The 26931-nt window shown below is 39.6% G+C and overlaps 5 protein-coding genes across 12 annotated transcripts; 3 read left to right on the top strand and 2 right to left on the bottom strand.

The window, feature by feature from the left end:
* Positions 1-7393: 7393 nt before the first annotated feature.
* LOC145657585 (uncharacterized) lies at positions 7394-9700 on the bottom strand. The gene is made up of 5 exons (XM_081713561.1): positions 9218-9700; positions 8820-8925; positions 8551-8667; positions 8244-8322; positions 7394-7841 (listed from the first exon to the last, which is right to left on the bottom strand). Exons 1-5 carry the CDS (start codon positions 9388-9390, stop codon positions 7747-7749), a joined length of 570 nt encoding a protein of 189 aa, XP_081569687.1. The 5' UTR covers positions 9391-9700; the 3' UTR covers positions 7394-7746.
* Positions 9701-9780: 80 nt separating this feature from the next.
* On the top strand, positions 9781-14239 carry steap3 (STEAP family member 3, metalloreductase). 3 transcript variants are annotated; one of them, XM_081713560.1, is made up of 6 exons: positions 9843-9923; positions 10481-10526; positions 10643-11136; positions 11538-12065; positions 12755-12919; positions 13171-14239. In XM_081713560.1, the coding sequence occupies exons 3-6, from the start codon at positions 10651-10653 to the stop codon at positions 13450-13452; spliced, it is 1461 nt and encodes a 486-aa protein (XP_081569686.1). In that variant the 5' UTR covers positions 9843-9923; positions 10481-10526; positions 10643-10650; the 3' UTR covers positions 13453-14239. The 3 variants fall into 3 exon arrangements, with proteins under 3 accessions (XP_026881584.2, XP_081569686.1, XP_035390940.1); XM_027025783.3 differs by lacking the exon at positions 10481-10526 and having other exon boundaries at positions 9781-9923; XM_035535047.2 differs by lacking the exon at positions 10481-10526 and having other exon boundaries at positions 9847-9923; positions 10646-11136.
* Positions 14240-17554: 3315 nt separating this feature from the next.
* Positions 17555-19510, bottom strand: c4h2orf76 (chromosome 4 C2orf76 homolog). Of its 4 annotated transcripts, none has more exons than XR_014123440.1 (6): positions 19126-19510; positions 18968-19018; positions 18855-18892; positions 18654-18735; positions 18324-18433; positions 17555-18165 (listed from the first exon to the last, which is right to left on the bottom strand). XR_014123440.1 is itself a non-coding variant. In XM_081713563.1 (6 exons), the coding sequence occupies exons 1-5, from the start codon at positions 19253-19255 to the stop codon at positions 18353-18355; spliced, it is 378 nt and encodes a 125-aa protein (XP_081569689.1). In that variant the 5' UTR covers positions 19256-19510; the 3' UTR covers positions 17555-18165; positions 18324-18352. The 4 variants fall into 4 exon arrangements, 3 of the variants coding, with proteins under 3 accessions (XP_081569689.1, XP_081569688.1, XP_026866039.1); XM_081713563.1 differs by having other exon boundaries at positions 18658-18735; XM_081713562.1 differs by lacking the exon at positions 18324-18433 and having other exon boundaries at positions 18658-18735.
* Positions 19511-20915: 1405 nt separating this feature from the next.
* dbi (diazepam binding inhibitor (GABA receptor modulator, acyl-CoA binding protein)) lies at positions 20916-24612 on the top strand. 3 transcript variants are annotated; one of them, XM_027010240.3, is made up of 4 exons: positions 20916-21057; positions 23405-23522; positions 23880-23942; positions 24268-24612. In XM_027010240.3, exons 1-4 carry the CDS (start codon positions 21049-21051, stop codon positions 24339-24341), a joined length of 264 nt encoding a protein of 87 aa, XP_026866041.2. In that variant the 5' UTR covers positions 20916-21048; the 3' UTR covers positions 24342-24612. The 3 variants fall into 3 exon arrangements, with proteins under 3 accessions (XP_026866041.2, XP_026866042.2, XP_081569691.1); XM_027010241.3 differs by lacking the exon at positions 20916-21057 and adding an exon at positions 22751-22833; XM_081713565.1 differs by lacking the exon at positions 20916-21057 and adding an exon at positions 23182-23223.
* Positions 24613-25385: 773 nt separating this feature from the next.
* tmem37 (transmembrane protein 37) lies at positions 25386-26908 on the top strand. Its single transcript, XM_027010242.3, has 2 exons — positions 25386-25594; positions 26102-26908. The coding sequence occupies exons 1-2, from the start codon at positions 25574-25576 to the stop codon at positions 26690-26692; spliced, it is 612 nt and encodes a 203-aa protein (XP_026866043.2). The 5' UTR covers positions 25386-25573; the 3' UTR covers positions 26693-26908.
* The last annotated feature ends 23 nt before the right edge of the window (positions 26909-26931 follow it).

A 26931-nucleotide genomic window follows, 5' to 3' on the forward strand; every position in this document is an offset into this window, starting at 1 on the left:
TAACCATGTTTACTTCCAAGGAAACACAAGCAGTCATCATTGCATTGCATCAAAAGGGCTTCACAGGCAAGGACATTGCTGCTTGTAAGATGGCACCTAAATCAACCATTTATCGACTCACAAAGAACTTCAAGGAGAGAGATTCAATTGCAGTGAAGAAGGTTTCAGGGTGCCCAAGAAAGTAAAGCAAGCACCAGGACCGTCTCTTAAAGAGGATGCAGCTATGGGATCGGGTCACCCCCCAGTGCAGAGCTTGCTGAGGAATGGCAGAAGGCAGGTGTGAGTGCATCTGCATGCGCAGTGAGGTGAAAGCTTTTGGAGGATGGCTTGGTGTCAAGAAGGGCAGCAAAAAAGCCACTTCTCTCCAAAAAAAACATCAAGGACAGACTGACATTCTGCAGGAAGTATAGTGATTGGTCTGCAGAGGACTGGGGTAAAGTTATTTTCTCTGATGAAGCCCCTTTCAAACTGTTTGGGACATCTGGACAAATGATTGTCCAGAGAAGAAAAGCTGAGCCTGTGTCATGCCAACAGTGAGACATCCTGAGACCATTCATGTGTGGGGTTGCTTCTCATCCAAGGGAGTGGGTTTGCTCATAGTTTTTCCTAAGAACACTGCAATGAATAAGGAATGGTATCAAAACATCCTCCAAGATCAAATTCTCCCAACAATCCAGGAGCAATTTGGTGATGAGCGATGCTTTTTCCAGCATGATGGAGAACCATGTCACAAGGCCAAAGTGATAACCAAGTGGCTCAGTGAACAAAACATTGAAATTTTGGGTCAATGGCCAGGAAACACCCCAGATCGCAATCCCATCGAGAACCTGTGGTCAGTCCTCAAAAAGAGGGTGGACAAACAAAAAAACAGAAACTGTGATCAATTCCAAGCACTGATTAGGCAAGAATGGGTTGCCATCAGTCAAGATTTTGTCCATAAGCTGATATAAGGTGAATTGCAGAAGCCTTGAAAAAAGATGGATCAACACTGTAAATATTAAGTCTGTGCATAGACTGGATGTATTTGTTAATAAAAAGTTAAAACATTAATGAAATGCTTATAATATATAGTATTAGTTGCTTATATATATAGTACTTCACTATACCATATAAACATCTGACAAAAGGATCTAAAAAAAAACCTGAGCAAGTAAATTTTCTGAAAACCTGTAGGCACGGACGCACTTAAATGAACCTACTTTAAAGGAGCCTTGTGGTGGAACTCAGATGTCTTGCTGTGACTACTGCCTGTAGCATTCAGTCTCTTAGTGCTATATTTCCCCCTGCTGGAGGGACCAGCACAAACAATAAGAGAAAATACAACCCCTTACATATGTGGAAACAATATATAATATAATTTTCAGTATCTTGCTGTGGACTGGTACTATTCTACATCTAATAATGTCGTTGTTCAGGAGTCTTACGTGCTGATATACCTGAACATATTCAGCCACTCATTCAAAGTAAAGTCATCTGAAAAATACAACATCTTTTGTTGGGATTTGCACAAGTGGGTTTTGTTTCTTATTTGACCAATCATCACTGACCAGTCATCTCTGACCAGTCATCTCTGACCAGTCATCTCAGCACCTCAGTGTGAGACTGTATTCCTCAATGACAGATGCCTGTCAAATTGATTCCTCAACAATATATGATGTACATAATTTATTGTGTAATTTTAGTTTTTTCAGTCGCTTTGCTGCATTTCTCAAATCACCATTAACATTTGTAAAACAATAAGTGTATTTCTCAAAACAATTCGTACAAACAGCACCCCACAATAGATTAAAAAACTTGCTCAAAATCCTTAGATTATGTCTCAAAAGTAAGTATTTGTCAATAGACATGTCAATAAACATGACCTCGTGCCATTGTTTACAAACAAGATAGTCAAAATAGTTGTAACTTATGACAGTGTACTCTGTAAGTATTTTCTGTGGAAAATATAAGAGTGTACTCTAAGTATTTTCTGATGTATAATATAACAGTGTACTCTGTAAGTATTTTCTGATGTAAGAAGGTTTTGATGACAACGGCTGAAAATGCAAAAGGATGCCTACATGTTTTGGGGGGTGAGACTATCCAACAGAGAACAAATATCATACATTTTGATCAACAAGACATAAGCAATTAATAATGTAAGAAACAGAAGACAACTGTGTATCATAATTTGCCTAATGCGCATTTGCTATTTGTTCTAAAGAATGACAAATTGCTTTTATGATTTCACAAGTGACCAGATTATGTGGAATTTGAACAAATAGTTTTTTGAAAGTAAGAATTTCAATTTTGATCTGAGAATCAAATCACAAACCAAAACTAATGAGGGGGGAAAAAAAAAACATTCCAGAGTGACTTCCACCACTAGAACACAATATGATCAGAAGGACCTTTTTGCATGTCCACACATATTTGTATACAGGGCCAGCCTACATTTGGTTTGAAGATAAACTTCAAAGTTAAAACAAATGTTGTTTTCACTGTCCTCCTGTACATCTTTTACATAGAGAATACATGTGTCTGCTTACCTGTCGCTGTACAGCACATGCCTACAGCACATGGAAATGCAAGGTGTAGTAGCAGAGTTAGCAGAGAAGTAGCACATGTTGAGATTTCTGTCAGTTTTACGTGGAAAGCTATTTGACCAATGATCTGTGAGAAGGTACCACTGGTGCTAAGAATTTGTGGCAAAATGACATCTTTGTTAACTGCCACTAGTATCTTAACTAGTGTCTAAATATCTAGTTACACTAAACATTCACATCTGTCAAATACTTTCCATTCATGAAACCAGTGACCTATTATTTAAATATATATATTTGTGGAAATTAGATTCAAACCACTCAACAGATATTAAAGTGAGTTAATGTGAGTTTAAAAAAAAAAATTTGGTAGATAGGATCTACTTAATCTATGTCAACAGTCAAGCCCAGCCAAGAACCATCTTAGTATTGCAAATACATGAAATGCACAGGAAGAACTATGATTGGTCATTGTTCTGACATACTGAGTTTCTGTGATTGGATAGGCTTGTTCCAGAGTGACAAGCACCTTTCTTACTGGCTTTGTAACAGAGTGCATAGACGTATATGCTCTGTGCTCTGACAAGAAACAAATTCCTATCAAACATTTCTGATTAAACACAATGCTTTTACTGGTGAAAGGAAAGACGAAGACGGACAAACCTTCTGCCTTGCTAGGGAGCACACTGATGTGGATTATCCAATGAAGTGGTCAGATGCTCAGCAATACTGTAAAACTAATTATGATGACCTGTCTACTGTAAGCACCATAGATGAGATATCTCAGCTTTTACTAACTACTTTTACAAACAACTACTACTATTGCCCCAATAATAGTTACTATTCGTGGTGCATGCAAGGAAAATGGATTGGTCTACATTCCAACATTTCTTATCCAACAGACTGGAAATGGTCAAGTGGAGAAAATGAACCTTTCTGTCCAAGGAATTATATGGGACAACCCAGTTTAGATCCAGGAGGGTATTGTGTTCTTCTCAGTAGTTCAGGTGAATGTTATAGTGCAGATTGCTCATGGCATCTTGGCTTTTTCTGCATGAATATGTATGAGGTGGTCCTAGTACAGCAAAATTTGACATGGGAAGATGCCCTGGACTACTGCAGAGAGAACTATCTTGACCTAGGAAGTCTGAGATCAGAAAACTGGATGAATGATGCTGTGGCAGTGAGCAAGGCAGCACAAACAGCATACGTGTGGATCGGGCTGCGCTTTCTGGCCGGTCAGTGGATTTGGACCAGCACAGGTGACATGGACCACAATGCCTGGTCTGTAAATGTCCAGCCCCAGTGCCCACCCAGAAACCTCCGCTGTGGAGCTCTGGAGCACATGACAGGGATTTGGCAACCTGGGGACTGTGAGGATAAACTTAACTTTGTCTGCTTTCAGAGAACTTTGCACTCATCATCATCACCATTACCAACATCATCATCGTCATTATCATCATCAAATTCAGGGTAAAACAGTAAGAAAAATACTTAAGATGCTAAGAATTAAGCGGTTTGGCTGAAGCAGTTCAGACTTAAGTCTTTAAAAATCTGTACTCTTATCTCCAATCTATTTTACTACACTTTTTATATACATCAATAATATTTCTTCAGAATCTCATATCTTTAGAGAAATAACTTCTTCTCTTCAGTAGTTTAATCTTCTTCAAGAACTGGAATGGGTAACTTACATAATCACTTGTGTACTCAAAATCTGATAATGATCCGCATTTATATTAAACTATAAAAACAAGTTATTTATATAAGCAATATATCATATATTGTACAAAATGGTTTTGACATGCACTTTGTATATTATGTAGGTGGTATGTTAATGCTTATACTGTGAAGAGAAAGGGTTAGCTGGAACCATTTTGTGACTCTTCAGTTTGTTTACAGGTTTTGCAAACTGATCAAAAATGAACCATCAAAGAACCATCAAAATAGATTCAGCTTGACACAGACGTGTTCTCCAAACCATAATCTAAAATCATAATCATAATTATAAAGTTTTATTTCATATTTCTTCATCACTTATGCAAGTTTTTTTTTTTCATTTTAAGGTCTGTTTACCATGCCAAAAGGGTTATTTAGAAATAGCCTTTATACAAAAATAGCCTTGAATCATGTTACACCTCCATGACCCTCTTACAGCATAAACTGTAAGCCATCAGCTACTAAAAGGGTACATTTATTATGCAACTGCAATCTGATACCAAACTGCTTTTTCAATACCAACTGCCTCTTATCAAGACAAGTGTAAATAAACATGTAGTCTGACATAAAGAACATTTAACTTGGATATTAAAAAGTTTATTAAAGAGTGAACAAAGTTGTTTGGTGTTTTTTACCCTTTCATATATAAATGACATTCTAACATATATTCATAGAATATGTGAGAGTTTAATATAATTGAAATTTCTGTAACAGCCTTTATTGACACTAGCATTGTCTAATGTGTGTTTCTTTTTATTGTTTTGCAGACAAGCAATGTGTTTTCAGCTTTAAAATTACAAAAATACAGTTCTCCTGGAAACTCAGAAAACTGCTTCTAAATTATTTTAAACTGACAAAACAAACGTTTCACTCTAAAACTTCAATAATGTGTACCCAAAGTTTGCAAAAAAACAGACATTTCATAAAATTAGTTTAGTAGTTGTACAAGGTCATATCTGCACCATTTCTTTGTTTTTCAGGGAGTTTTCTTTGTAAATGTAAATAAAGTTTTACTTTGTAGATATACTTTGCTTTAAGTTAATGGTTCATTAAAATATTAAAATTTGACAGCAAAGTTTGAAGCATTTACTCACAGACAGAAATAACAAAACTTACTGTGATACAGTATATATTTGAGAAGAACAGAACTATGATTCCATTTGATTTATCACCTCTTCACCTTTATGAACCTTTTTGAAACAGACAGCATTTCAGTTGAGTCTTTCCTCACAGTCTCCAGGTTTCCAAATCTTATCATTCTTCCCCAGAGTTCCACAGCAGAGGTTTTTGACAGTACACCAGGGGGCTCCCTCTGCAGGCCAGGTCTGGTACCTCAGAGCATTCCCATCCACCCAAATCCAGGTACTAACCACAAAGAGCAAGCCGGTCCAGACGTTTGCGGTTTGGGCATCCTTGCCAGGAGCATCTCTAGGTAACAGCAGGCTTGCCAGGTCAGTAGACTGGTTCCTACAGTACTCTAGGGTCTCCTTCCACAACATATTCTTCTGCACCAGGATCAGTTTAGGTGACTCTTCCATGCAATAAAATGTGAGATTCAGCGAACAATGGACTGCAGAAATATTATTTGTCAACAGCTGGTCCTCCTGTTAACTGCTAATAATGCTCAGGTTGTCATATTGAAGTCTACAGTATTCTTTAGCTTTAAGCCAGCTCATTCTCTTATCCACATAGAAGTGTTTTCTGATTACACATGTTGATCCACAGAGACCCATGATAAGGAGAAAAGTGAAAATAGATTTCATCTCTAGTTCAGCCTTCGAAAGTATTGTCTCTGTTTCGGCTGACCACTTGACTGAGAGGCAGCCGTTTGGAAAGTCAAGTTGCATTATGGTGTTCCTTGAAGCACAGCCAATCAGAAACCCCCCTCCCATCTTCCTGGGTCAAGTGAAAAACAAATGTACTTCACAGATCAGCATATAAGAGCTATAGCCAGTCATAGTTCTCAAATTCATTATTTTAACCAATTTACTAATGGTAAATGGTTGATGACATGTTAATGTCACTAAATTAGGTAATTTCGTTTTCGCTCGTGTATGACTTTTGTATTGTGAGTACTGATATAAACAACAGTTCAGTCCAGGCAAATGAAAAACAAATAGGTTTCTGTCTGGTACATGAAAACCTAGAGGCATACAAATTACTGGATTGAATCAACCAAATGAATTTGACAGTTTGCATTTTGCCTTGCTTGAGCAATGGAATGTTTCATCTCATGCTCTGGATGACTTTCAGCTGAATGGCAATATTATTATATGTGACTTGTTAATCAAAATGTAAGGTATTTGTAAGGTATTTGTCATTTGTCATTAGTAGCAAAGTTAGTATGTGGTGTTTTTTACTTCCACCTAAGAATTTTGCCCTTACATTTTAAAGTAACCCCACAGTATAGTATGTATTCTGTATTAAATATGTATACACATATTTACTACCTTTAAACCAGTGTATGAAGAATACTAAATAATTACAAATTTTTTGTTTAAATTTTATAAACTTTTCTTAACATTTCTTTTTTTTAAATGATACAAGTTTAAAATTATATTTGATTTATTGAAAATTACTTGCAAGTTTTCTTTAAATTGTGCCAGTAAATAAGGTATAAATGGGAATCTTTAAAATTAAGCCCCAAAAGACTTTTTGAGTATCATGTTTACTTAATTTTTCATTTTAATAACAAGTGAATAATAGAACTACTCACAACACTAAATGATTAAAAAGCCTTTTTTGCATGTACTTGCAAATTTGTTTAAAAGATCCAACCTATATTTTGCTTGAAGATGCAAATATGTTTGCTTTTTTGCTTGAAGAGGTTTAAAGTTAAAGCAAATGTTTTCATGGGCTTTCTGTGACCCCTTTGACTGCACACAGCATCTGACTGTTATTTATTGCTTTTTAAATGCTACTGGTGGTGCTTCTAAATGTTCCCTCTATTGAAGGTGTAGCAGAGGTGTAGGTCATGTTTATGTTTTTCACTTTAATATGAGTACATTAATACTATTAAATGAGTACATTTATAATATAGCTAAACCATCCAGTGCAACATAAGCTATGTTCAGGCAAATTGTGCTCTTCGATGAACCTGAATTTTGTTCAAATGCACAAGGTGCACTGTGAATTTGTGATGGATATTTTTACTGCTATTTTGAGCTTTCCATTAATGGACTCTTGGTACTTTTTCTTTTTCTTCTTTATTTATTGTTCAAGTTTACATGGATGCTTATCTAAAAAACATATCTTTCAGAGAGTAAATTAATTCAAAACCGTCAAAAGCCATTATGATAAACTAACGTTAATGGATAAACAGACCACTTTGCTACAGAGAAATTTACTTTAAACATGACACTTTTTTATAAGAAAATAAATGCCATTAGTAAATAATCCTGTGGTGACAATAAAAGCATGGTGGTCAGAGAAAGGAATTGGATTCATCGGTCCAGTCTGAGAGGACAGTGAAGCCGCAGGGCCCAGTCTCAGAGGGAATGGATAGTTATGGCTCTAGGTTTTGCCTTGTGGAGGAGTACAGGTTGCACTCGTGGTCATTGATGGACTCTGTGAAGCTTGGTGATGAGGAGAGACCACTGCCTAGAGAAAAACAGAGGCAGGTTGTGGCGCTGAGTGCTGATTTATTCTGAGAGCTAACCATTCATCAGCTAAACACACATGACAATGAGACCCCATGTGCATGTTTTCGTCATACGTGGTTATTTTTGTGAGTGTGCCTCTGTGTGTGTTGCCAAGAGCATCATCCCATAACTAAAAGGAGACGAATCACTGGCTGTCCTGCAGCAGGAACATTTCACATGTTCTGGAAACATTTACTGGAGTTGGTCCCAGACACCTGGAGTGTGTTACACTCACAGAGCTGCTTTAACAAAGCGTGAACTCCGTATACCAATCATTCAGTAGTGATTTGAAGACCATGCAGACACCGTTTGCCTGGTAACAAAACAGGAGGAGAAGCAGAAAAGGTAATCTACAGCTCACCTTTCATGAGATTATACATGTTCAGGTAATTAGCTCCAGAGTCTAATATGGCATACCAGCTACGAGAGGCAGAGAGACCCTGCAGAGCATTTGACAGAGAGAGAGAGAGAGAGGGAGAGAGAGAGAGAGAGAGAGAGAGAGAGTGAGTCAAGAAAATCTTACTTACAGTTTTACTATTAAAATATGAAAAGTAGCCCAAGAAAAATGTTCTTCTCCACTGAAGTTGCTGAGACAGTGATATAATATTCAGTACATGCTCATATGAGGAGAAAATTGGGGTGACTTCCCACCAGTTATTTACACATACCTTGATCTCACAGCTGTCTGAATTTGGGCTACTGAAGTTAAAGGTAATGTCATCCACGAACCTCATTATAGCGGTGGTGTGCATGGCAACAATGCCAGCATCACTTACAGCCACAAGCTACCGCAGAAACAGAACACAAATTAATTCATCAAGAACCTGCACTTTGCTTTAAATGACGCCACATCCAAGGGTAACAGTTCCAATAGCTTAAAGTCCAGGATAATCTATAACTTTCTCCAGAACTGGTGGCCTTTTTAATTGATACTCACAGAATACATGCACTTCCGATTCCTTGGAGGGCAGGACTCTGTCTTCCACTGTTTAATCTGGTTGACCAAGAGAGATGAGACGTCCAAGCAAGAAATGTTGATGGTCCTGTGAACATGAATTCGGGTTCACATTAAAAAAATACAGTGCTAGGGGGAAAAGGGGTGTTTTCATGCTGTTTTTTGCATAAAAGGTCTATAAATATGTACATGGGAGCTAACGAATTAGTTTTGGGTTTTGTCGATTTCTGTGCGTCTGTGCGGATGAAGCGGAAGGGTTCTATTTCAACGCCATATCCTAATAAATAATTTAATCTATCATGTCGAAGATGAAATGGCAAGGGTTAGCCTCTGAAGTAATCACGAAATTGCCGGCGGTAAATCCAGTTCAGCATACCTACCAAATCGCAGAACACTGCGCGTGGATGGGTCTCGCGGCCAGCACACCTAGAACCAACAGGAACAAAACGGAGACGCACGCGGAATTGCAGATAGTCCAGCGTGTTGTTTCGGGTGCGTGCAAAACCTCCTGCTCTCTTAACAAGTCTTTCGATTTGCTAGACATCCCCGTCATCGTTATCGTCTCGGTGCAGATGTTCGCGCATGTCACCCTCCCCGTCGTGAGCGACGCGGCGGTTGCAAAAGCAAGACAAATGCGAGCTCCTTACGCCAGCACAACATGACAAAGCGCTCTTTAAAATGGAGATACTGGCACATTTATCGGAGATCACACTCACCAAAATTGTGGCGTTGCAATTTGCTTCATTCCCTACTCCTTTTTTCCACTACTCTTGTCTAATAACGACGCAATGTCCCCTCCTCGTGGTTGTCTTAGTACTGACCTTACCCGCCGGTTCCACTATAATTACAGCAAAGTTCAGTTTAGATCCGAAACCGTTTTTAAGAAATCGAAATCAAACTCAGTTTTGACATGAGATATAAATTGTATAAGACCAAATAGTGTTAGCAAGGGGCTGAGAGAAGTGGCTCCTTTCTTCGCACGATCAATATCTGAAGCGCGCAGCCGGGTGCTCGAGGGTGCGGGCAGCACACTATACAGTCAGCGCGGAGGGCAAATCCACGACACGGTGAACAGCAGCGCAGAAAGTGAGTGAAATGTTAGATATATACGATATCAATGACCTAAACTGATAATTGCGCATTACAACGTCTGATACTGTTTTTATTTAATCCCACATTTTTAAAAATCTTTATATTAGTGATATAATACAAAGTGTTCCATACTGGAACGTTTCTCTGCAGTTTCAATTTGATGAAAAAAAAAACTTATTGTCAAACTGGATACAACTGGATATCTTTCTCTTATTGTTAAAAGTTGCCATAACTGATCCTCGTTAAGTATGTTTGTGAGATTTAAGAGTTATTTTCTTCTCATTGCACCGACAGAAAGTACATATATTCGTGAAGTCTTGTCAAAGGATAAAAGTACAGTTCTATGCCATGCTCTAATCCCAGACATTAGGTATCTTTTATACGCAGTCATAAACATGCACTATTGAAGGTCGCTTTGGACAACAGCATCTGATAAGATGTGTAATTTATATATAAATAAATATATGTCGAAATAGATATAGTAATTATTATAGTGATTTTTTTCCAAGTTATTTCCAGTTGTTTTATTTTGTTTAACTGCACTATTGCAGGCATTTTCAGTGGCCGCTGACATTAAAGATCCGTTGTACATTTATGGTAACAGCACGTCTTTACAGCATCTAGTCTGAAATACTGAAAATGATGGTTGTGTTTGACTGTAAAACCCAATTTCCTCAGAAACACCCAATGTGCTCTTCTCTTCTTCACATTAGCAGTAGCTATGTCAGATGAGATGAGTTCCCCTCTGCTCCTGGGTGCAGAAGTTCCTGATGATCCTCCAGCCATGGCTCGTGGCCAACAAACCGTGGCCATACTGGGTTCCGGCGACTTCTCGCGCTCTCTAGCCGTGCGGCTAGTGGCGTGTGGGGTCAGCGTGGTGGTGGGAAGCCGATGTGTGAAGCGCATAGCCCCAGGGCTCTTTCCTGATGCAGTGGAGCTCAGCAGCCAGGAGGGGGCGGTAGTGAAGGCCCAGCGCCTGGTCGTCTTGGCACTGTTCCCGGAACACTACCCCTCTCTACTGGGCATCAGGGCTGCTCTGGCTGGGAAGGTTCTCGTGGACGTGAGTAATGCCATGGAGTTGGGCAGTGGTGTGTCGTCCAATGCGGAGCAGCTGGCTGAGCTGTTCCCTGAGAGCGTGGTGGTGAAGGGATTTAATGTGATCTCTGCCTGGACACTGCAGACTGGTACACAGGATGGTAGCAGGCAGGTCAGTGATTCCCCAGGAGGGTTACACTTGACTGACTTAAGGTCTGCCCTGATAGAGATACAAAATAAATCTGATTTTATGACTTTAACAGGTAACTGATTAGATGTCTTAGATGTGCTCTTAAACTCAGTTGAGTTAATTCTACTTTACAGGACTAGAGTGGCAGAAAATGATTACCATTTTTGTGCATGCTGGTTAACAACAGTTTGCCAGGGTCGTTTCCATAGAACCATGTTATCAATGCTTTATATGAGATTGCATCATACTGTATTGCACCATTGCCCAATCAGGTTAGCTATCTGCATGAATTTAGAATGAGTATAATGCACTTAATACAGTGGGTACAAAGTCAGCCTGGGGTCCTGTGAATTCCATGACCTTTGACCTGAAGTCTGCTCTAGGTGTTGCTATGCAGCGACAGCGTGGAGGGCAAAAGTGAAGTGGCCCAGCTCGCCCGGCTCATGGGCTTCCACCCGGTGGACTCAGGTGACCTGCGGCAGTCTCGCGTCCTCGAGACCATGCCCCTCCGCCTCTTCCCATCGTGGCGCGGACCCCTCCTTGCCACATTTCTCCTCTTCCTCTTCTTCTACGCCTACGGCTTCCTCCGTGACCTTCTGCTGCCGTACCTAGCCCACGGACGCGACGGCTTCCACCGGCTTGCCCTGGCCCTGCCGAACGAGAGCCTGCCGAACGTGGCGCTAGTGGCCCTGGCGCTGGTCTACCTGCCGGGGCTGCTGGCAGCGTGGCTGCAGCTGTGGAGGGGCACCAAGTACCAGCGCTTCCCCCGCTGGCTGGATGGCTGGTTGCTGCGGAGGAAGCAGTTGGGGCTGCTGGGTTTCCTGTGTGCTGCTCTGCACGCCGTCTACAGCCTGTGCCTTCCTCTGCGCACAGCCACACGCCACAGGCTCATCAATGCCGCTTACTCACAGGTACGGTGTTTAAGCTTTTTTTAGACTTCATTTATACACAGTATGTTGCGAATGTATAACATTGCATGTCCGGTGGATCATATTGTACACACGTACTTAATGGTTCTGCTTGGCATTTCATTGTACATGATAATTAAAATAATAATAATACTGATGGTGATAATAATGATATAAATGATTTTTATCAAACATTAAAACATCATATGTATATTAATAATATTACATTACTATAATTCATGGAATACTATGTGTAAACTAGGCCAGGGTAAACAAGTACATTTCTTATCTGGATTTACAACCACCTATCAGAGCATGCTGTCATGCCCCAGTCAAAATCACATTCAAACAGCCACCAATCAGAGCTCTCAATCACCTCCCGTTCCCAATCACCAGATGATTATCATTTATTCCTGTTCCCTATCACTTTCTCTGTTTTACTTCACTGGTGCTGATTCCCAGTGTTTCGCATTGACCTTTCTAAGCTTAACACTAAGCTTGTGTTTGTAATTTATTATTTAAGAAACCTGGTTGCCTACAACACTCATGTTTGACAAACATATCACACTTGCATTAATTGTACTTATCTTACAGTCAGTGTATATTGCATAAGACCAGGGTAATATACTTTCAGCTTCCTTTATGGCCCTAATAATTGGTCTATTTCCTTGTATGCTGTATGTATATCACAGGTAAAGGCAGGTGTGGAGGAGCCATGGGATGAGTCAGGTGTGTGGCGCTCTGACCTCTACCTATCGTGTGGAGTGTTGGCTCTGGGCATCCTCTCCCTGTTGGCCATCACATCTCTTCCCACTGTGGGCAATGTCCTTACCTGGAGAGAGTTCACCTTTGTTCAGGCAAACAGCAGAAACACACAAACACACACGTAGCTGGGTTAGCAGTGAGTAAATATCAGCAAATCTCACAATGACCTTGTACTTATGTCAGATAGTGTGCATACGAGTGTCTAATGATAGATCAGAGCACAACATATAAAATGCACTTAAAGCTGAGATTATGAGACTTCTAAACATCATATTCAGAAAACAGATCAGATATTGCCATGCCTGGTATCTTACAGTATTTTTTTCCTGTTTTCCTTCTCCAGTCAGGACTGGGCTACACTGCCTTGACGTTGTCCGTCACGCACACGCTTGTGTTTGGTTGGGACTTTGCCTTCTCCCCCCAGGCGTATGAATTCTACATGCCGCCCAGCTACGTCCTAGCCGTGGCTGCGCCATGCGCCGTGCTGGTGTGCCGCTGCATCCTGCTCCTGCCCTGTACGTCTACCAGGCTGGCGCGCATACGCCGGGGCTGGGAGAGTGTGCGCAAATGTCCTGTCTCACAGCGCCAGCAAAGAGCGGTTCACAGGACACTTCCACAGGTGTAAGAGGACAGTCAGGAACCGAGGAAGCAGAAATGGCTTATCAAGAAATCATTACATATGCAGGTTTATATGGCATTCACCAACTGGCAATGCTCCTCATATTTACAAGGATGTGTCTGTCATTGAAGGGCTACAGAGATGTGTTGCTCTTTTTTATCATCTCCATACTGAAAGCAAGCAACTGCTTTTCTCAAGTACTCAGTGGTTGGAATAGGAACTGGCAGATTCCAGCCCTGATCATCTGTAGTTCGCTTCATATTATTGGCAGTAGTCATATACTATTTTCTGTTATGATGTGTCCACCGAGGTGTTCTTGGTGCATAGAAATATAATATATGCATGTAATATAAATATAACAATGTGATTTTTATTGTATTTCATTGTTATATAAATATAACAATGCTGTTAAACAATTTTCTACACTTGTTAAAGGCAACAACTTAACCTTTTCATGGGAAATTCTTAATTGTACTGTAGGGCTTGGGAAGGTGTCTATACCCTTGGCCTTAACAGTCAGTTTCAAGCAAGATAAAACCTCATTAGATGCTGGACTGTAATGTGAGGTCCTGACCTGTAAGGTCAATGGAGGTGTTTTGTTATTTTAATATTCTGCCAGTGTGTTACTGGCAGAATATTCATGAGTCCTTGTCCTCTCTATGACTCCTGCTGCAAAAACCTGATCTTCATTACACTGTGTTACACACATGACATAAGCTGCTGCTTTCTGAACGATGGTGCTTAGCTCACACACAAAATGCCAATACTCTGTATGCCCATTATATATATTCAGTGCATGTGATTTTATATATATATATATATATATATATATATATATATATATATATATATATATATATATATATATATATATATATATATATATACACAAGCATGTATATTTCATACAAGCATGTGTTTGATGAATTTGTTCCTATGTATATAATATAGGAACAAATTCATCAAACACATGCTTGTATTAAAGCATTCTTGCTTCCGTTCATTCAGGGTTTAAAGTAATGATGGGGCATTCAACACTAAGGCACCAATCTCGTTACACAATTGCAAAGTGCACTGCTTTAAGACATTGTATCAAAGCTTGTATCGTAATTACTCTTACCGTGTGACTAATGATGTCCAATGGGACCATTTCAAAAGGTTTGACCCTCTCTCATCTTAGAAACTATAAGGGGATGTAATTTGTCTTGTCATGTTTTTACTGGAAAACTAGAAATATGGACACAACAAAGGAAATACATATGAAAACAGAACACTTGGACCTGTTGCCTCCCTGTACTAGTTTGCAGTAGTATTATATTCTATTTTACCGTTTCGCATAAAAAGGGAATCACTTAATAAAACATACTTATAATGCTGCAATATAATGACTAAACATCATTACTGATCATTAGATCTTTTTTAAATCTATGATCTATGTGAAATCAGTGGACCTAGTTTTTGGAGTGCTACAGTTAACTAATGAATGCTATATTTTCGGCAAACCTCCATATGTCTCCGTTGTGTCATTTTCCAGTGTTCCAATGCTTGGAATATTTTACCAGCATGATCAGGAAAAAGCCCTAATATCTTCACGAGACTTCTTCTGTCCTACTTTAAAGCATTATTGTTCCATTCCCTTTCAAAGCTCCACATATGCTTTGAATATTGAATATGTGTCTGCATGCTCAATATGTAATGCTCTATACGTAACCATAAAATGTGCATCTTCTTGTTTTATCCTCATAGTATGTTTTATTAAATAAATCCGTTGAATGCTTTTTCTGAGTTCTATAAATAAAATTTCTATGTGAACATAATCAGTCAGTGTAAATTCCCACTTTGAACCAATTTTATTCTCCTGTTCTGAGAGGATTTATAATCTAAAGACTTAAGTTGGAAAGTGTTAAATCAAGAGAGAGTGTAAGTATTTTCAATATAGGTCCCTTAATGAAGCTTTATAATAATGCACCATTTTAATGTAAAATTAACATTAAAAATATATATTCTTTTGGTAAATCAGTGCTTGTCTTGAATAGATTTCTTTCACATATACATTTATAATTCAATATACTGCCAGCCAAAAGAATTGTTTAGATGTATGTGTCAAAATGATGTTTAGGAATCTTTTTTCATATGTGAAAAGGGATGTGTCTCTTCTACCTAGACCAAAACAAAAATGAGACCATTGCCTCTGTGAATTGCTATGAAAATGTATTCTTGATTTAATATAAAAAGCAGTAGTAGTGACAACTTGAGTTCTAGACCTACCCTACGCTGTGTGCACAATTATTAGGCAAAAGAGTATTTTGACCATATCATTTTTTATGCATATTTTCCAACTCCAAGCTGTATAAACATTTCTTATTGGATTTAAGCATATCACTTGATGCGTATATGTGTAATGAGGGAGGGTGTGGCCTAAGGAGATCAACACTGTATATCAAGGTGTGCATAATTACTAGGCAGCTTCTTTTCCCCAGGCAAACTGGGCTGAAAAAGAGATTTAACTGACTCTCTGAAATCTAAAAAATTGTAAAACGTCTTTCAGAGGGATGCAGCACTCTTACAATTGCTAAGATATTGGGGCATGAGCACAGAACCATCAAATGTTTTGTTGTAAATAGTCAACAGGGTCGTAAGAAACATGTTAAGACAAAAAGACACAAATTAATTGCCAAAGATTTGAGAAGAATCAAACATGAAGTGACCAGGAACCCATTATCCTCCAGTGCTGTCATATTCCAGAACTGCACTCTACATGGAGTGCCCAGAAGTACAAGGTGTTCAGTACTCAAAGACACGAGCAAGGTAAGGCAGGCTGAAACCTGACCACCACTGAAGAAGACACATAAGGTGACACGTCAAGACTGGGCCAAGAAATATCTGAAGACAGATTTTATGGACTGATGAGACGAGAGTGACTCCTGATGGACCGGATGGATGGGCCCGTGGCTGGATCAGTAACAGGCACAGAGCTCCACTTCAACTGCCAGCAAGGTGGAGATGGGGTACTGCTATAGGCTGGTATTATTAAAGATGAGCTAGTTGGACTTTTTCGGGTTGAAGATGGACTCAAATTCAACTCCCAAACCTACTGCCAGCTTTTTGAAGACACAGTACTTGCAGTGGTACAGGAAAAAGTCTGCATCTTTCAAGAAGTCCATCTTTTTTATGCAGGACGATGCTCCCTCGGATGCATAGAAGTACTGCACTGTGTGGCTAGCCATTAAAGGCCTTAAAGATGAAAGAGGAATCACATGGCCCCTTCCTCACCTGACCTAAACCCTATTGAGAACTTGTGGCCCCTTATTAAATGGGAAATTTACAGTGAGGGGAAAACAGTACAGCTCTCTGAAGTGTCTAGGAGGCTGTGGTTGCTGCTGCAGAGTAAGAAACTGACAGACTCCATGAATGGAAGGCTTATGGCTACTATTGAAAAGAAGGGTGACTATATTGGTCAGATTTTTAAAAAAATATTTATAAATGTTTATTTGTAAATTGAGTTGTTTATTATTCTCATTTTAACAGATGAAAAATAGGTGAGATGGGAAAATTATTTTGATAATTCTGCACACTAACAGTTGTCCAATAAATATGCACACAGATATACTCCTAAGAAAACTAAAACATCACTTTTACTTTCTTAAATATTCAGGTTTGAGGTTTATTAACATCTTGGATTGACTGAGAGCACTGTAGTTAATTGATTCTCAAAAATACAATTTGCCTAATAATTGTGCACACAGCATAGAATATAGTGGAAAAAAAACAAACATTGTGTTGGCAGATATTCGTAAAGAAAAATTGCTGCTAGAGTTGGTTGCAGTCAGAGCAGTGCAAGAAAATGACAGAAAAGGAGATTCCTGGGAACAGCCATCCTGGTCAAAAGAGAGCAATATATTTAAAACTGCTCCTGAGGCTTTAGTATGATGTGCAGGTTTCATAATCTATCAGCCAAAGAAGGCTGAGAACCTGGAACATTCAGTCAAAAGCCAAAGACAGAGACCAGTCTGTGGACAGCAGTGAAGAATGTGTGGAAAGCCATTACTTGAGAACATTTTTTAAAAATCGCTATGAAATTTGCATCAAAGCACTATCAAGGCTAGAGGAGGAGTTTAAGGTTTAGCTTTATTTGCCATTTGGAAGTATTAAAAATATATACATTGCAATTCAAACATGGAGTTTGTTCACAAACATACGTAAAGTAAAAGAAACATAAAAACATTAAGATACAATCCACATTATACCATTACTGAAGGGCAGATTTAAATATGAACTGTATTTAATAAATAAATACTCTCTCAGCAAAAGGCATTTCATATAGGACATTAAAAGAAAAAGTGTGGAGGCAGTAAAATTAGAACTTAAGACACTTAATGTGTTTAACCTCAACAATACTTATTGTACCCATAATCGAATGTCTAAATTAAGAGTCTGCTGAGAGAGTGAATTTATAAACAGACTAAAAAAACAAAAACAAACAAACAAACAAACAAACAAAAATAAAAGATCATTTGGTCTGGCTGCCTCTGAAGATTTGCTAGCTGGAAGGTTGACACCAAAGCCCTCCTAGACTTCAAACCATTCGGTCTAAATGAAAACACCTCAGGATCCACCCTCAAACATATAATTTCCATCGTTCTCACCACAAAGTCTCGGGATTAGCCTTGTATTTTGCATAGTCCGCCATCCTGAAGAATGCCAGCTCTGTCTCATTGGCTGCAGATAGGAGAGACAGTTCATTTTATGGTTTACACTTGTCTCTCTAATCCGGTGTGTCGCAAACAGCCATAGACATAGCTCTTAAAACTGTGACCTACCAATATAAAAACAACATGTGTACTTAATTTCCTACGTCAATAAATGACTTAATTAACCTGTATCAAAAATGCACATCTAGAGTCAGTCACCACATTAGACAAAACACTCCATGCAGTCCACAGCAGGCAAGGCTAACTTGTATACCACATGATCCCTCTGGCATGATCTACCATCAAAAAAAAAGGGATGTTTGATGTTTTCATTAAACAAAATTTGGAAAGGTTCAAAGGTTCAGTACGACGAAGGCTGTAAGAAACTGGCACAGTATAGTCACACGACAGTGATCTGGATTACAAAATATGGTCATTTGAAATAATTTACTGCACACTGTGATGGGTTTTAGACCAGATCGGATAATGTGTGCACTAGCAGAGAAGAGTGTTTACCTACGCCGCACGCTCGTAAATCCAGGCCATCGCGCAGAATCAGCTTTTCATCATCCTCTAAACTCATCACTAGTTCATTAGTCTGAAAACAAACAACAAAAAAAAAACTCATCTCAGATTTAGACTTCGTGTTCCTTTCCTCCATTGTGCGTTGTTTCGTTACAACAGGAGCAGCTGTTGTGGTGGGAGTCAAGCCCATACCTTTGCTCCGTGTGCCTGGTGAATGATCTTCATCGTGTCTGTGAACATTGGGACGGCCCGTCAAACGTTAAATTAACGTTTTCATAGCAGTCGCGAGTGAAGATTTCACTTACCGTAGCCGAATTTCTTGAAAGGCGGAGGCAAATCAGCTCTCGTGGAAACATCTGAAATAGGAGATCATACGCTAGCAAGTTCATGACTGAACTAGCAAGCTATGTTAGCTAGCTAGCGTTAATCACTTCATAACGAACGGGACGATACAAAGTCTTACCATTCTTTACAGAAGCGATAAATTCTTCTACTTGCTGGTTTAAATTTACACCACGGAGTACCACTGGCTTGAAGTTCCGATGTTCAAAAGAACGAACCAAGCGTACGGTAAGAATAGCTTCAGAGGACATGTTCGCTTGGAGCCGTTAGCCAGTCGGCTAACGCTAACCTATACAACTACTTGCTTCAGCAGCTGTGGATTTAATATTTGATCATTAGCGGCTAGTAACGAACTTCAGCTCCTAATAATCATGCGATTGGGGGAAAGTGATGAGATTATATATTAATTCCTACAAAAATACTGAATCGCGGTAAAGCCTTAAAGCAGCTGCGCGACCATCGTATCAATGTGCATAACCCCTTCACGTGTTCGAGCAAACGTGATGGCTGCGTACAGCACTCATCCCATTATGAGTAGTGTGTGTAGGAATCATGTCGGGACATTTCCCCCCAAACTATGGATAGATAGAAAACTTGCGATTTAGATTCATTAGATTCATGTTGCTTTGGAAATATTTGTGGACAACATGTCTCAGTGGTTAACGTACTTGACTTGCCCACTGACGCTGAGATGCTGGACGTTTATGCTCTCTACAAGCAGGCCACTGTAGGAGATGTGAACATTGGTGTGTGTGTGTGTGTGTGTGTGTGTGTGTGTGTGTGTGTGTGTGTGTGTGTGTTCTTCTCTACACACTTTTTACTTGGCTTGTAGCACATGGTGACTTTAAAAATGACTCATCCTCATCTTCCTGCTTTTCTTTAAATACAAAGAGTAGAGCGTACAGGGCATGAAATTGCCCAGCAATATGGCCTTCAACCCCTGACAACTTTAATAATAGAAATGCTAGTTTAACAAATTGTTTAGTGTTTTTTGTTTGTTTGTTTGTTTTCCTCATGCATCACGCATCTTTGCTCATGCATAAGTTAGTTGCATCTACTCTAAACATTAAGGCAGTATCGGAGTTGGCGCTGAAAGTCTGCAAAGAATGTTGGTGATTTTAATTTGAGCTTTTCTTCTCCAGATCGCTCTGGTCTCTGACTTCACTGGAAAATCTAAATGGGATGCCTGGAAAGGAAAGGAAGGTCAGTTCCTTCTGCATACAACTTGAGGGAGCCAAAGACAATTAAATTTCTTGTTGGGAATCTGTTCTCTTTAAACATTCATATTAACCATACTAATCATATTCACTATAATGTGAAGCGCAGAAACTGCTTTAGCACTGTATTCTGGAAGGTTTTAATGTAACACACAAAGATCCTTTAATTTGACAATATTGGATTGTTTTAAAAATGTTTCTGAATCAAAAATGAAAGTGCCTATCAAAACAGTATTTGCTATTATTAGGTGTTTGACTTGCACAATGAAAAATCTTCATTTGCATTTTAACTTGAGATTTAGATTCATTGTGTTGCTTTGGAAATATTTGTGGACAACATGTCTCAGTGGTTAACGTACTTGACTTGTAATTGGAAGGTTGCTGGTTGAAGCCCCACCACTGTCAAGTTGCCACTGTTGGGTTCCTGAGCAAGACCCTTGATTCAGGGATTGCTCAAGTTGTACTCAGTCATATTGTAAGTCGTTTTGGATAAGCGTCAGCTAAATGCCGTAAATGTAAACTTTGCACAAGTAATTGCTGTCCTTTAAGAATGTCAGAAATGCTCTATACCAGTGGTGGGCAAACTGCGGCACGTTATTACTATCAATATAATGCAATATAATTCTGTCAAATTGGCGACCGTGGCAATAGTTCCGTAAATGTATATGACTGATGCTACTTCTCAAACTTACAGCTCAAACGCGATTGGCTGCTTCTCTCACTACACACTGAAAACAACCAATTGCATGAAGGGGGCGTGGAGGAGCGAGCGGCTACAAAGACCTGTAGATCTGTTCACGCGGGGTGCCTAAAGATAAACTAAAATCATGACCGAGGTAAGTGGTCACTCTGATGGTCATAGCTGTGTGGATATATATATATATATGTCAAATATTTCAACTTGATTTCATTTGCACGTCGATGGTGTGGAGGAATTAACTGGGTTAGCTAACGCTAGCATGTCTAGCCAGCAGTCTGATACGTTGAGATCTCTAGCTGGTGCGAGCTTGCTGTAAAATATTAGATAAGTTTGCTTTTATTTGTATCATGTGACTATATATCATTTATAATATGACTGTAGGGTTAGGGTACGGTTCACACTATCGGTTAACTATCTAGGTTAAACTGAAATGTGACTAGATGTCAATAAGAAATAGCACGGTGGCCTGCTGGAGTGTATGCAAAACATTTCGCTAGTAAATCGCATGTGTGTCGGGGAACAAACGGAACAAAGAACCGGGGCGTGTCATCCAATAACGTTATGTTAAAATGGCTGCATATGAGATGAACATCGTGGTGGTTTGTCCATTCATGTAGTTAAGTAGCTAACGTCATATTATTGACTATGTTGATGTTGAGCTGCTAAAAACATTTTCTAATGAAGATAATTGTGCATTATCTCTCTCACGCTAATCTAAGATAATTTGTGCATTCAAGCCACTATCAAAGACCGTTTGGTCTTGAAAATATCTTGTTGGATGTGAGCGTTAGGTTCAGTCCGTGGTAGCCATCCAGCTAATCTGGCCATAAATGATTCTCGGTAACGTGGACGTCAGCCAGAGCTCAGATGTTGGTAGTCCAATGGTCAAAAGTCATGAAGAATGATAAGAACGCTGCTCAGTCAAACTCATTTATTCTTCTCTCTCTCTCTCTCTCTCTCTCTCTCTCTCTCTCTCTCTCTCTCTATATATATATATATATATATATATATATATATATATATATATATATATATATATAGAGAGAGAAACAAACGTGCTTTTTTGTGTGTAGTTTTGTTATAGAAGCAAATGCGTCTCAGCCAGTGGGTAGTAGAGCGCACGCTAGAAAACGCAATCTGACTGCGATTTGCTAACTGCGTGGGTCGCAGTGTGTGCCTCACTTACTTTTGCTTAATAATTTTGCAATCAAATCGTTAGCCAAGATGTGCTTCGCTGACAGCCAACCCTTCCCTTTCTGGGTGCTCTCGAAAGACCCTCACACAGAAAGTAATCTAAAGTCAGATCAACCAGCACTTTTGAATGTGTGTACAATAGCGTGAATCCTCTTGGCCTTTTTGAAAGGATGTTGCTACTTAATATGCCGTAAGTGCAGCTGGGTTCTATTCAATTTTACCCCTTTGTCTCAGCCATGAGCTGCCCTTTACTCCTTTCCTCCGGCTACTTGTTTACTTGTATACACCAATCAGCATTCCTGCTAATGTTGAATACGGTCACTGAAAAGCACCCCTTGTGCACCCCAAGTGCTCCTTGATGGGTCTGGATTTCAGTGCTGTAGGTTTTGAAGGCACTGTTAACTGTTGAAAAGAGCTTCAGTCCAGTGCTTGCCAACCTCCACCCACTGCATATTTGCTATGTTCCAGCTCTCCAACGCACCCTAGCCTGAGGTATTCTGCATACATTACTTACCCCTGTGAGGTAATGGTGTTTAAAGGGAAAAGATGTTTAAACATTTGAATTAGAAATATTAATAACAAAACATAAAGGATCTTTTTATAAAATGATGTGTATAGATTTGAAGAGGCAAAGGATTCTTGGTAAGCCTTGGCAGACCTCCGTGTAAGGCACATCATCTCTCCACCAAGTACAGGATGGTACAGAAAACAACCTTATGTAAGAGAGTCACTTTTTTAAAGGGAGAAGTTTTCTCTTGGATTGTAATGGTACCAAGCTTCTATAGGTAAAGAATATCAATTTGCATAATGATGATGAATAATGTACAAGTTGGACATAATGGTGGAAATTTCAATGAACTTGTATGAAAATTAATCTGTGTTCCCCTCACACATTCTCCAGAGGGTGCCTCAAGTGTGTTATCTTTAACTTGCAATAAAGTACTGGACCAGCTGACCTCAACTAATTCTGTAGTCTACATCTTTTATTTTCTATTTGAATGTACAACTTTACAACTAGCAAATTGGGAATTTAGGAAAGACATTTGGGAGCTGAAAAACGTGAAAGCAGTGAGAATTCTTGATGATTGGATTTGAAAATCTGCAACATGTGTGTACCTATTGAATATCCATTAACTTTTTACATTGTTTTTCTGAAACATTGAAGCATTGTACAAACCAACCGAATGATGCTATGAATATTTTTACTTTGCTACGCAAAAATAAAAATGTTCTGATTGTGTCAGTCTTTAAGTATGCTATCTGTGTCAAGTTTGACTCTTTCCCCACAGGAGGCATTTCAGAAGGCAGCTGAGGAGGTAAAACAGCTGAAGGCAAAGCCCACTGATGCTGACATGCTGGACGTTTATGCTCTCTACAAGCAGGCCACTGTAGGAGATGTGAACATTGGTGTGTGTGTGTGTGTGTGTATTCTTCTCTACACACTTTTTTTTACTTAGCTTGTAGCACATGGTGACTTTAAAAATGACTCATCCCCATCTTCCTGCTTTTCTTTAAAATACAATCAGTAGAGAGTACAGGGCATGAAATTGCCCAGCAATATGGCCTTCAACCCCTGACAACTTTAATAATAGAAATGCTAGTTTATCAAATTGTTTAGTGGTTTTTTTTTTTTTTTTTCCCTTTCTCTTCATGCATCTTGCATCAGTTAGTTGCATCTACTCTAAACATTAAGGCAGTATCGGTGTTGGTGCTGAAAGTCTGCAAAGAATGTTGGTGATTTTAATTTGAGCTTTCCTTCTCCAGATCGACCTGGTCTCTTTGACTTCACTGGAAAATCTAAATGGGATGCCTGGAAAGGAAAGGAAGGTCAGTTCCTTCTGCACACCACTTGAGGGAGCCAAAGACAATTACATTTCTTGTTGGGAATCTGTTCTCCTTAAACATTCATATTAACCATACTAATCATATTCACTATAATGTGAAGCGCAGAAACTGCTTCAGCACTGTATTCTGGAAGGTTTTAATGTAACACACAAAGATCCTTTAATTTGACAATATTGGATTTTTTTAAAAATGTTTCTGAATTAAAAATGAAAGTGCCCATCAACATTATTTGCTATTATTAGGTATTTGCAGAATGAAAAATCTTTGTTTGCATTTTAATGTTTCTACTCACCATGACTTTCTGCAGGTACAAGCAAGGAGGATGCAATGAAGGCTTACATCAGTAAGGTGGAGGAGCTGAAAGAAAAACATGGAATCTAGCTACCTGAACTGTGTGGTTCACTAGCCTTTAGGCCAGTCTGTCGGATCATTTTCTTCTGTAAAATGCCTTAAGGATCCTGGTCTGTGCCCTTGCTGGTATCCACTAAATGCCAGCATCACGAAGCATCGCTGTGGTAACGAGAGAGCATTGGGGTCCCCCCCCCCCACATATTGGGCCTTCAGAAACAGTCCCCCTAGTGACTGTCGTGAAACCCTCCTCTGACCCCTGTACAGCCCACAACTGACATAAATGTCATTTGGTTTCAAATAACTTTGTGTCTGTAGTTTTTATTTTTTATAGTTTGGATGAGTTGCTAATGCTAGATTTTGCTGTCAGTGAAGGCCATTTGTTCATAAAATGATCCAGGAAATTTGAAGAGTATGCTCAACCAATTTGGCAGAAACTGTGAGCTGTGAGAACAAGACACAGTTCTTTGTGTGTCTCTCTTCATTGAACTTGTGTTGATCCACACAAAATGATTAGACCTAGGTTAGACATACTATTGGTTTATGGCATTATAGGGGTTATTAGAATTTATGCTCACTTTGTGTGCATACAAAATATGCTATAATGCATAATAATAAATTGAGCCAAACTGACAGATGTAAGTTGTTGAATGGAATAACTAGATCTTGTGTTTGGGTTAAATTAGAAGTAATATCTGGTGCAGGCAAGTGCACTGTATGTGTGACCTGCGCACAGAATTGTAATTGTCTTTTGATCCTAATTATTTCCTCATCTTCATCATTAGCTTTAGATTTTAGTTAATTAAGAGGAAAAAAATGGGAATTGTAAATATTGATTTCCAATATGGGTATATTCTTGTGCATATGAGTTTCGCTGGAATACCTACCCACCAAAAGCTTGGTGCTTTTACGATGGGCTTATTTACATATAGCTGATGAATGGGTACAAACTTTGCTCCTCTACAAGAAATGCAGCATTAACGGACAAAAGCACGACAACTGATGAGCACATCCGCGATCAAATGAAGCGTTCATTCTTTCTCTCACATTATTTCCTACCTAATGGCGACGTGACCAGTAAGGTAAAGACAGGCCGCATCGTAGTTGACCCTTGTAGAAGTAACAGCGGACTGTTGCACGTCTTGCATGACACTGTCGTTAATGTTAAACCGCAATTACAGACCTCCGACTCTGCACTTTCGACTGGAATTGGAAGTGCGTGACATTCTTGGTGTGCCGGGTTTTCAGCACAGTTTGAAGTCAAAATGACGGCGATAAAAATAAGGGTAAGTGTTGGGACGTGCGACTTTGGTTCAAGGAATACAGATTGTGTTTAACCCACTGAAAATTCGGAGTGGTATGCTTTTAACATCGCTAGGCATCGCGCAATACGTTGAGTACACTAACTGTCAATTGGCGACTATGAAATGAATTGGCAAGCGAATAAACTGACTGTCATTGATAATCCGGTTTTATCTGACTAAATATTTGTGTTGAGAACCTAATGGTTAATGGAGGACCTCGGTAATTTAAGTCTGCCTTTGGACCTTGGCCTAAATTACTTTAAATGGAATTAAGTAATGGAACATATAAAAGTAAAGGTGTATTAAATAATAGCTTAATATAATTGAAATAGGTATTTAACGAAGTGAGGTTTGCACCTCAAAACAGAGAAGTGAGAGTAGACAAACCATTATGTTGTGCTCAGATCTGCATTCTGGTCTCTAGAATCACGTCGTTATAGTGAAGTGGTCCAAGTCCATTTCTGTTCTCTCCAACCACATTTTCCGCAGGGTATGGCTCCCGCTCCCCAAGGGAAATCTCGGCCTCTCTTCCTGGAGGTGTTTTGTCGCACCCTGATCATCCTGTGTTTGGTTCTGTCCGTTGTTTTGTCCTCCATGGCCGTCTGCGATGGACACTGGCTGCTGGCGGATCGCCGTGTTTTTGGCCTCTGGTACTTCTGCGTGAAGCAGGTGGAGGGTTCGGGTGTGCCGTCTAACTGCAGCAGGCATGGTGGGCTGGCAGCGGCGGAGCGCTTGGAGCTGGGGCTGGGTGCGTGTCGTCTCGTTGCCTCTCTGGCTGTGGTGAGCGCCATTTTCGGCCTGGAGCTGCTTGTGATGTCACAGGTCAGTGAGGGGCAGGCCTCTAGTCAACGCTGGCACCTTGGGGCATGGCTTGTGCTGCTGGCTGCGGGATGGGCTGCAGGAAGCGTCGCAACCTTTGTGTGCCTCTTATGGGAGTATGCTACACCTCGGGGCTTCACTCTCACATTCTGGTGCCAATTTACTGCAACCTTCCTTTTCCTCCTCAATGGTATGGCAGCAAGGCACATCCAGAATATGGCCTCAGCGCTGCCTTCCAGTGGCGATTTCAGGAAACTGTAGGTATTGTCCACTAGAGACATAACGGTCAGTGTTGTTGGACAACCCCGCCCCCAAAGCAGAGCTATATTTAGTGTGGGTTATGCAGAACCCGTTAAATAGTTATTTTACAGAACTATGTATGTAATGAGAATGTAATGCTCAAGGTTACTTCTGTTAACTTGAATCTTTCAGCATGTTCGCAATAAGACTTTTCAATAAAGTTACATATTTTCACAATTTTTTCTTATATATGTTACACA

The sequence above is a fragment of the Electrophorus electricus genome, chromosome 4, assembly GCF_041902795.1.
Source record: "Electrophorus electricus isolate QZ-2024a chromosome 4, ASM4190279v1, whole genome shotgun sequence".
Taxonomy (NCBI): domain Eukaryota; kingdom Metazoa; phylum Chordata; class Actinopteri; order Gymnotiformes; family Gymnotidae; genus Electrophorus; species Electrophorus electricus.

Bases quoted from the DNA above. Each gene is read 5' to 3' on its own strand.
- dbi (XM_081713565.1), top strand. From the start codon at position 23,197: ATGATTGGATTTGAAAATCTGCAACAT. The intron at 23,224-23,404 runs GTGTGTACCTAT...CTTTCCCCACAG, and splicing joins GATTTGAAAATCTGCAACAT to GAGGCATTTCAGAAGGCAGC. The intron at 23,523-23,879 runs GTGTGTGTGTGT...TTCCTTCTCCAG, and splicing joins TGTAGGAGATGTGAACATTG to ATCGACCTGGTCTCTTTGAC.
- LOC145657585 (XM_081713561.1), bottom strand. From the start codon at position 9,390: ATGACGGGGATGTCTAGCAAATCGAAAGACTTGTTAAGAGAGCAGGAG. The intron at 8,926-9,217 runs GTAGGTATGCTG...TCATGTTCACAG, and splicing joins GCGCAGTGTTCTGCGATTTG to GACCATCAACATTTCTTGCT. The intron at 7,842-8,243 runs GTGAGCTGTAGA...GTTTTTCTCTAG, and splicing joins CATGTATAATCTCATGAAAG to GCAGTGGTCTCTCCTCATCA.
- c4h2orf76 (XM_081713562.1), bottom strand. From the start codon at position 19,255: ATGTCCTCTGAAGCTATTCTTACCGTACGCTTGGTTCGTTCTTTTGAA. The intron at 18,736-18,854 runs GTATGGGCTTGA...GTTTGTTTTCAG, and splicing joins ACCAGGCACACGGAGCAAAG to ACTAATGAACTAGTGATGAG. The intron at 18,166-18,657 runs GTAGGTAAACAC...TCCTATCTGCAG, and splicing joins TGGATTTACGAGCGTGCGGC to CCAATGAGACAGAGCTGGCA.
- tmem37 (XM_027010242.3), top strand. From the start codon at position 25,574: ATGACGGCGATAAAAATAAGG. The intron at 25,595-26,101 runs GTAAGTGTTGGG...CATTTTCCGCAG, and splicing joins TGACGGCGATAAAAATAAGG to GGTATGGCTCCCGCTCCCCA.
- steap3 (XM_027025783.3), top strand. From the start codon at position 10,651: ATGTCAGATGAGATGAGTTCCCCTCTGCTCCTGGGTGCAGAAGTTCCT. The intron at 12,066-12,754 runs GTACGGTGTTTA...TGTATATCACAG, and splicing joins TCAATGCCGCTTACTCACAG to GTAAAGGCAGGTGTGGAGGA. The intron at 12,920-13,170 runs GCAAACAGCAGA...TTCCTTCTCCAG, and splicing joins GAGAGTTCACCTTTGTTCAG to TCAGGACTGGGCTACACTGC.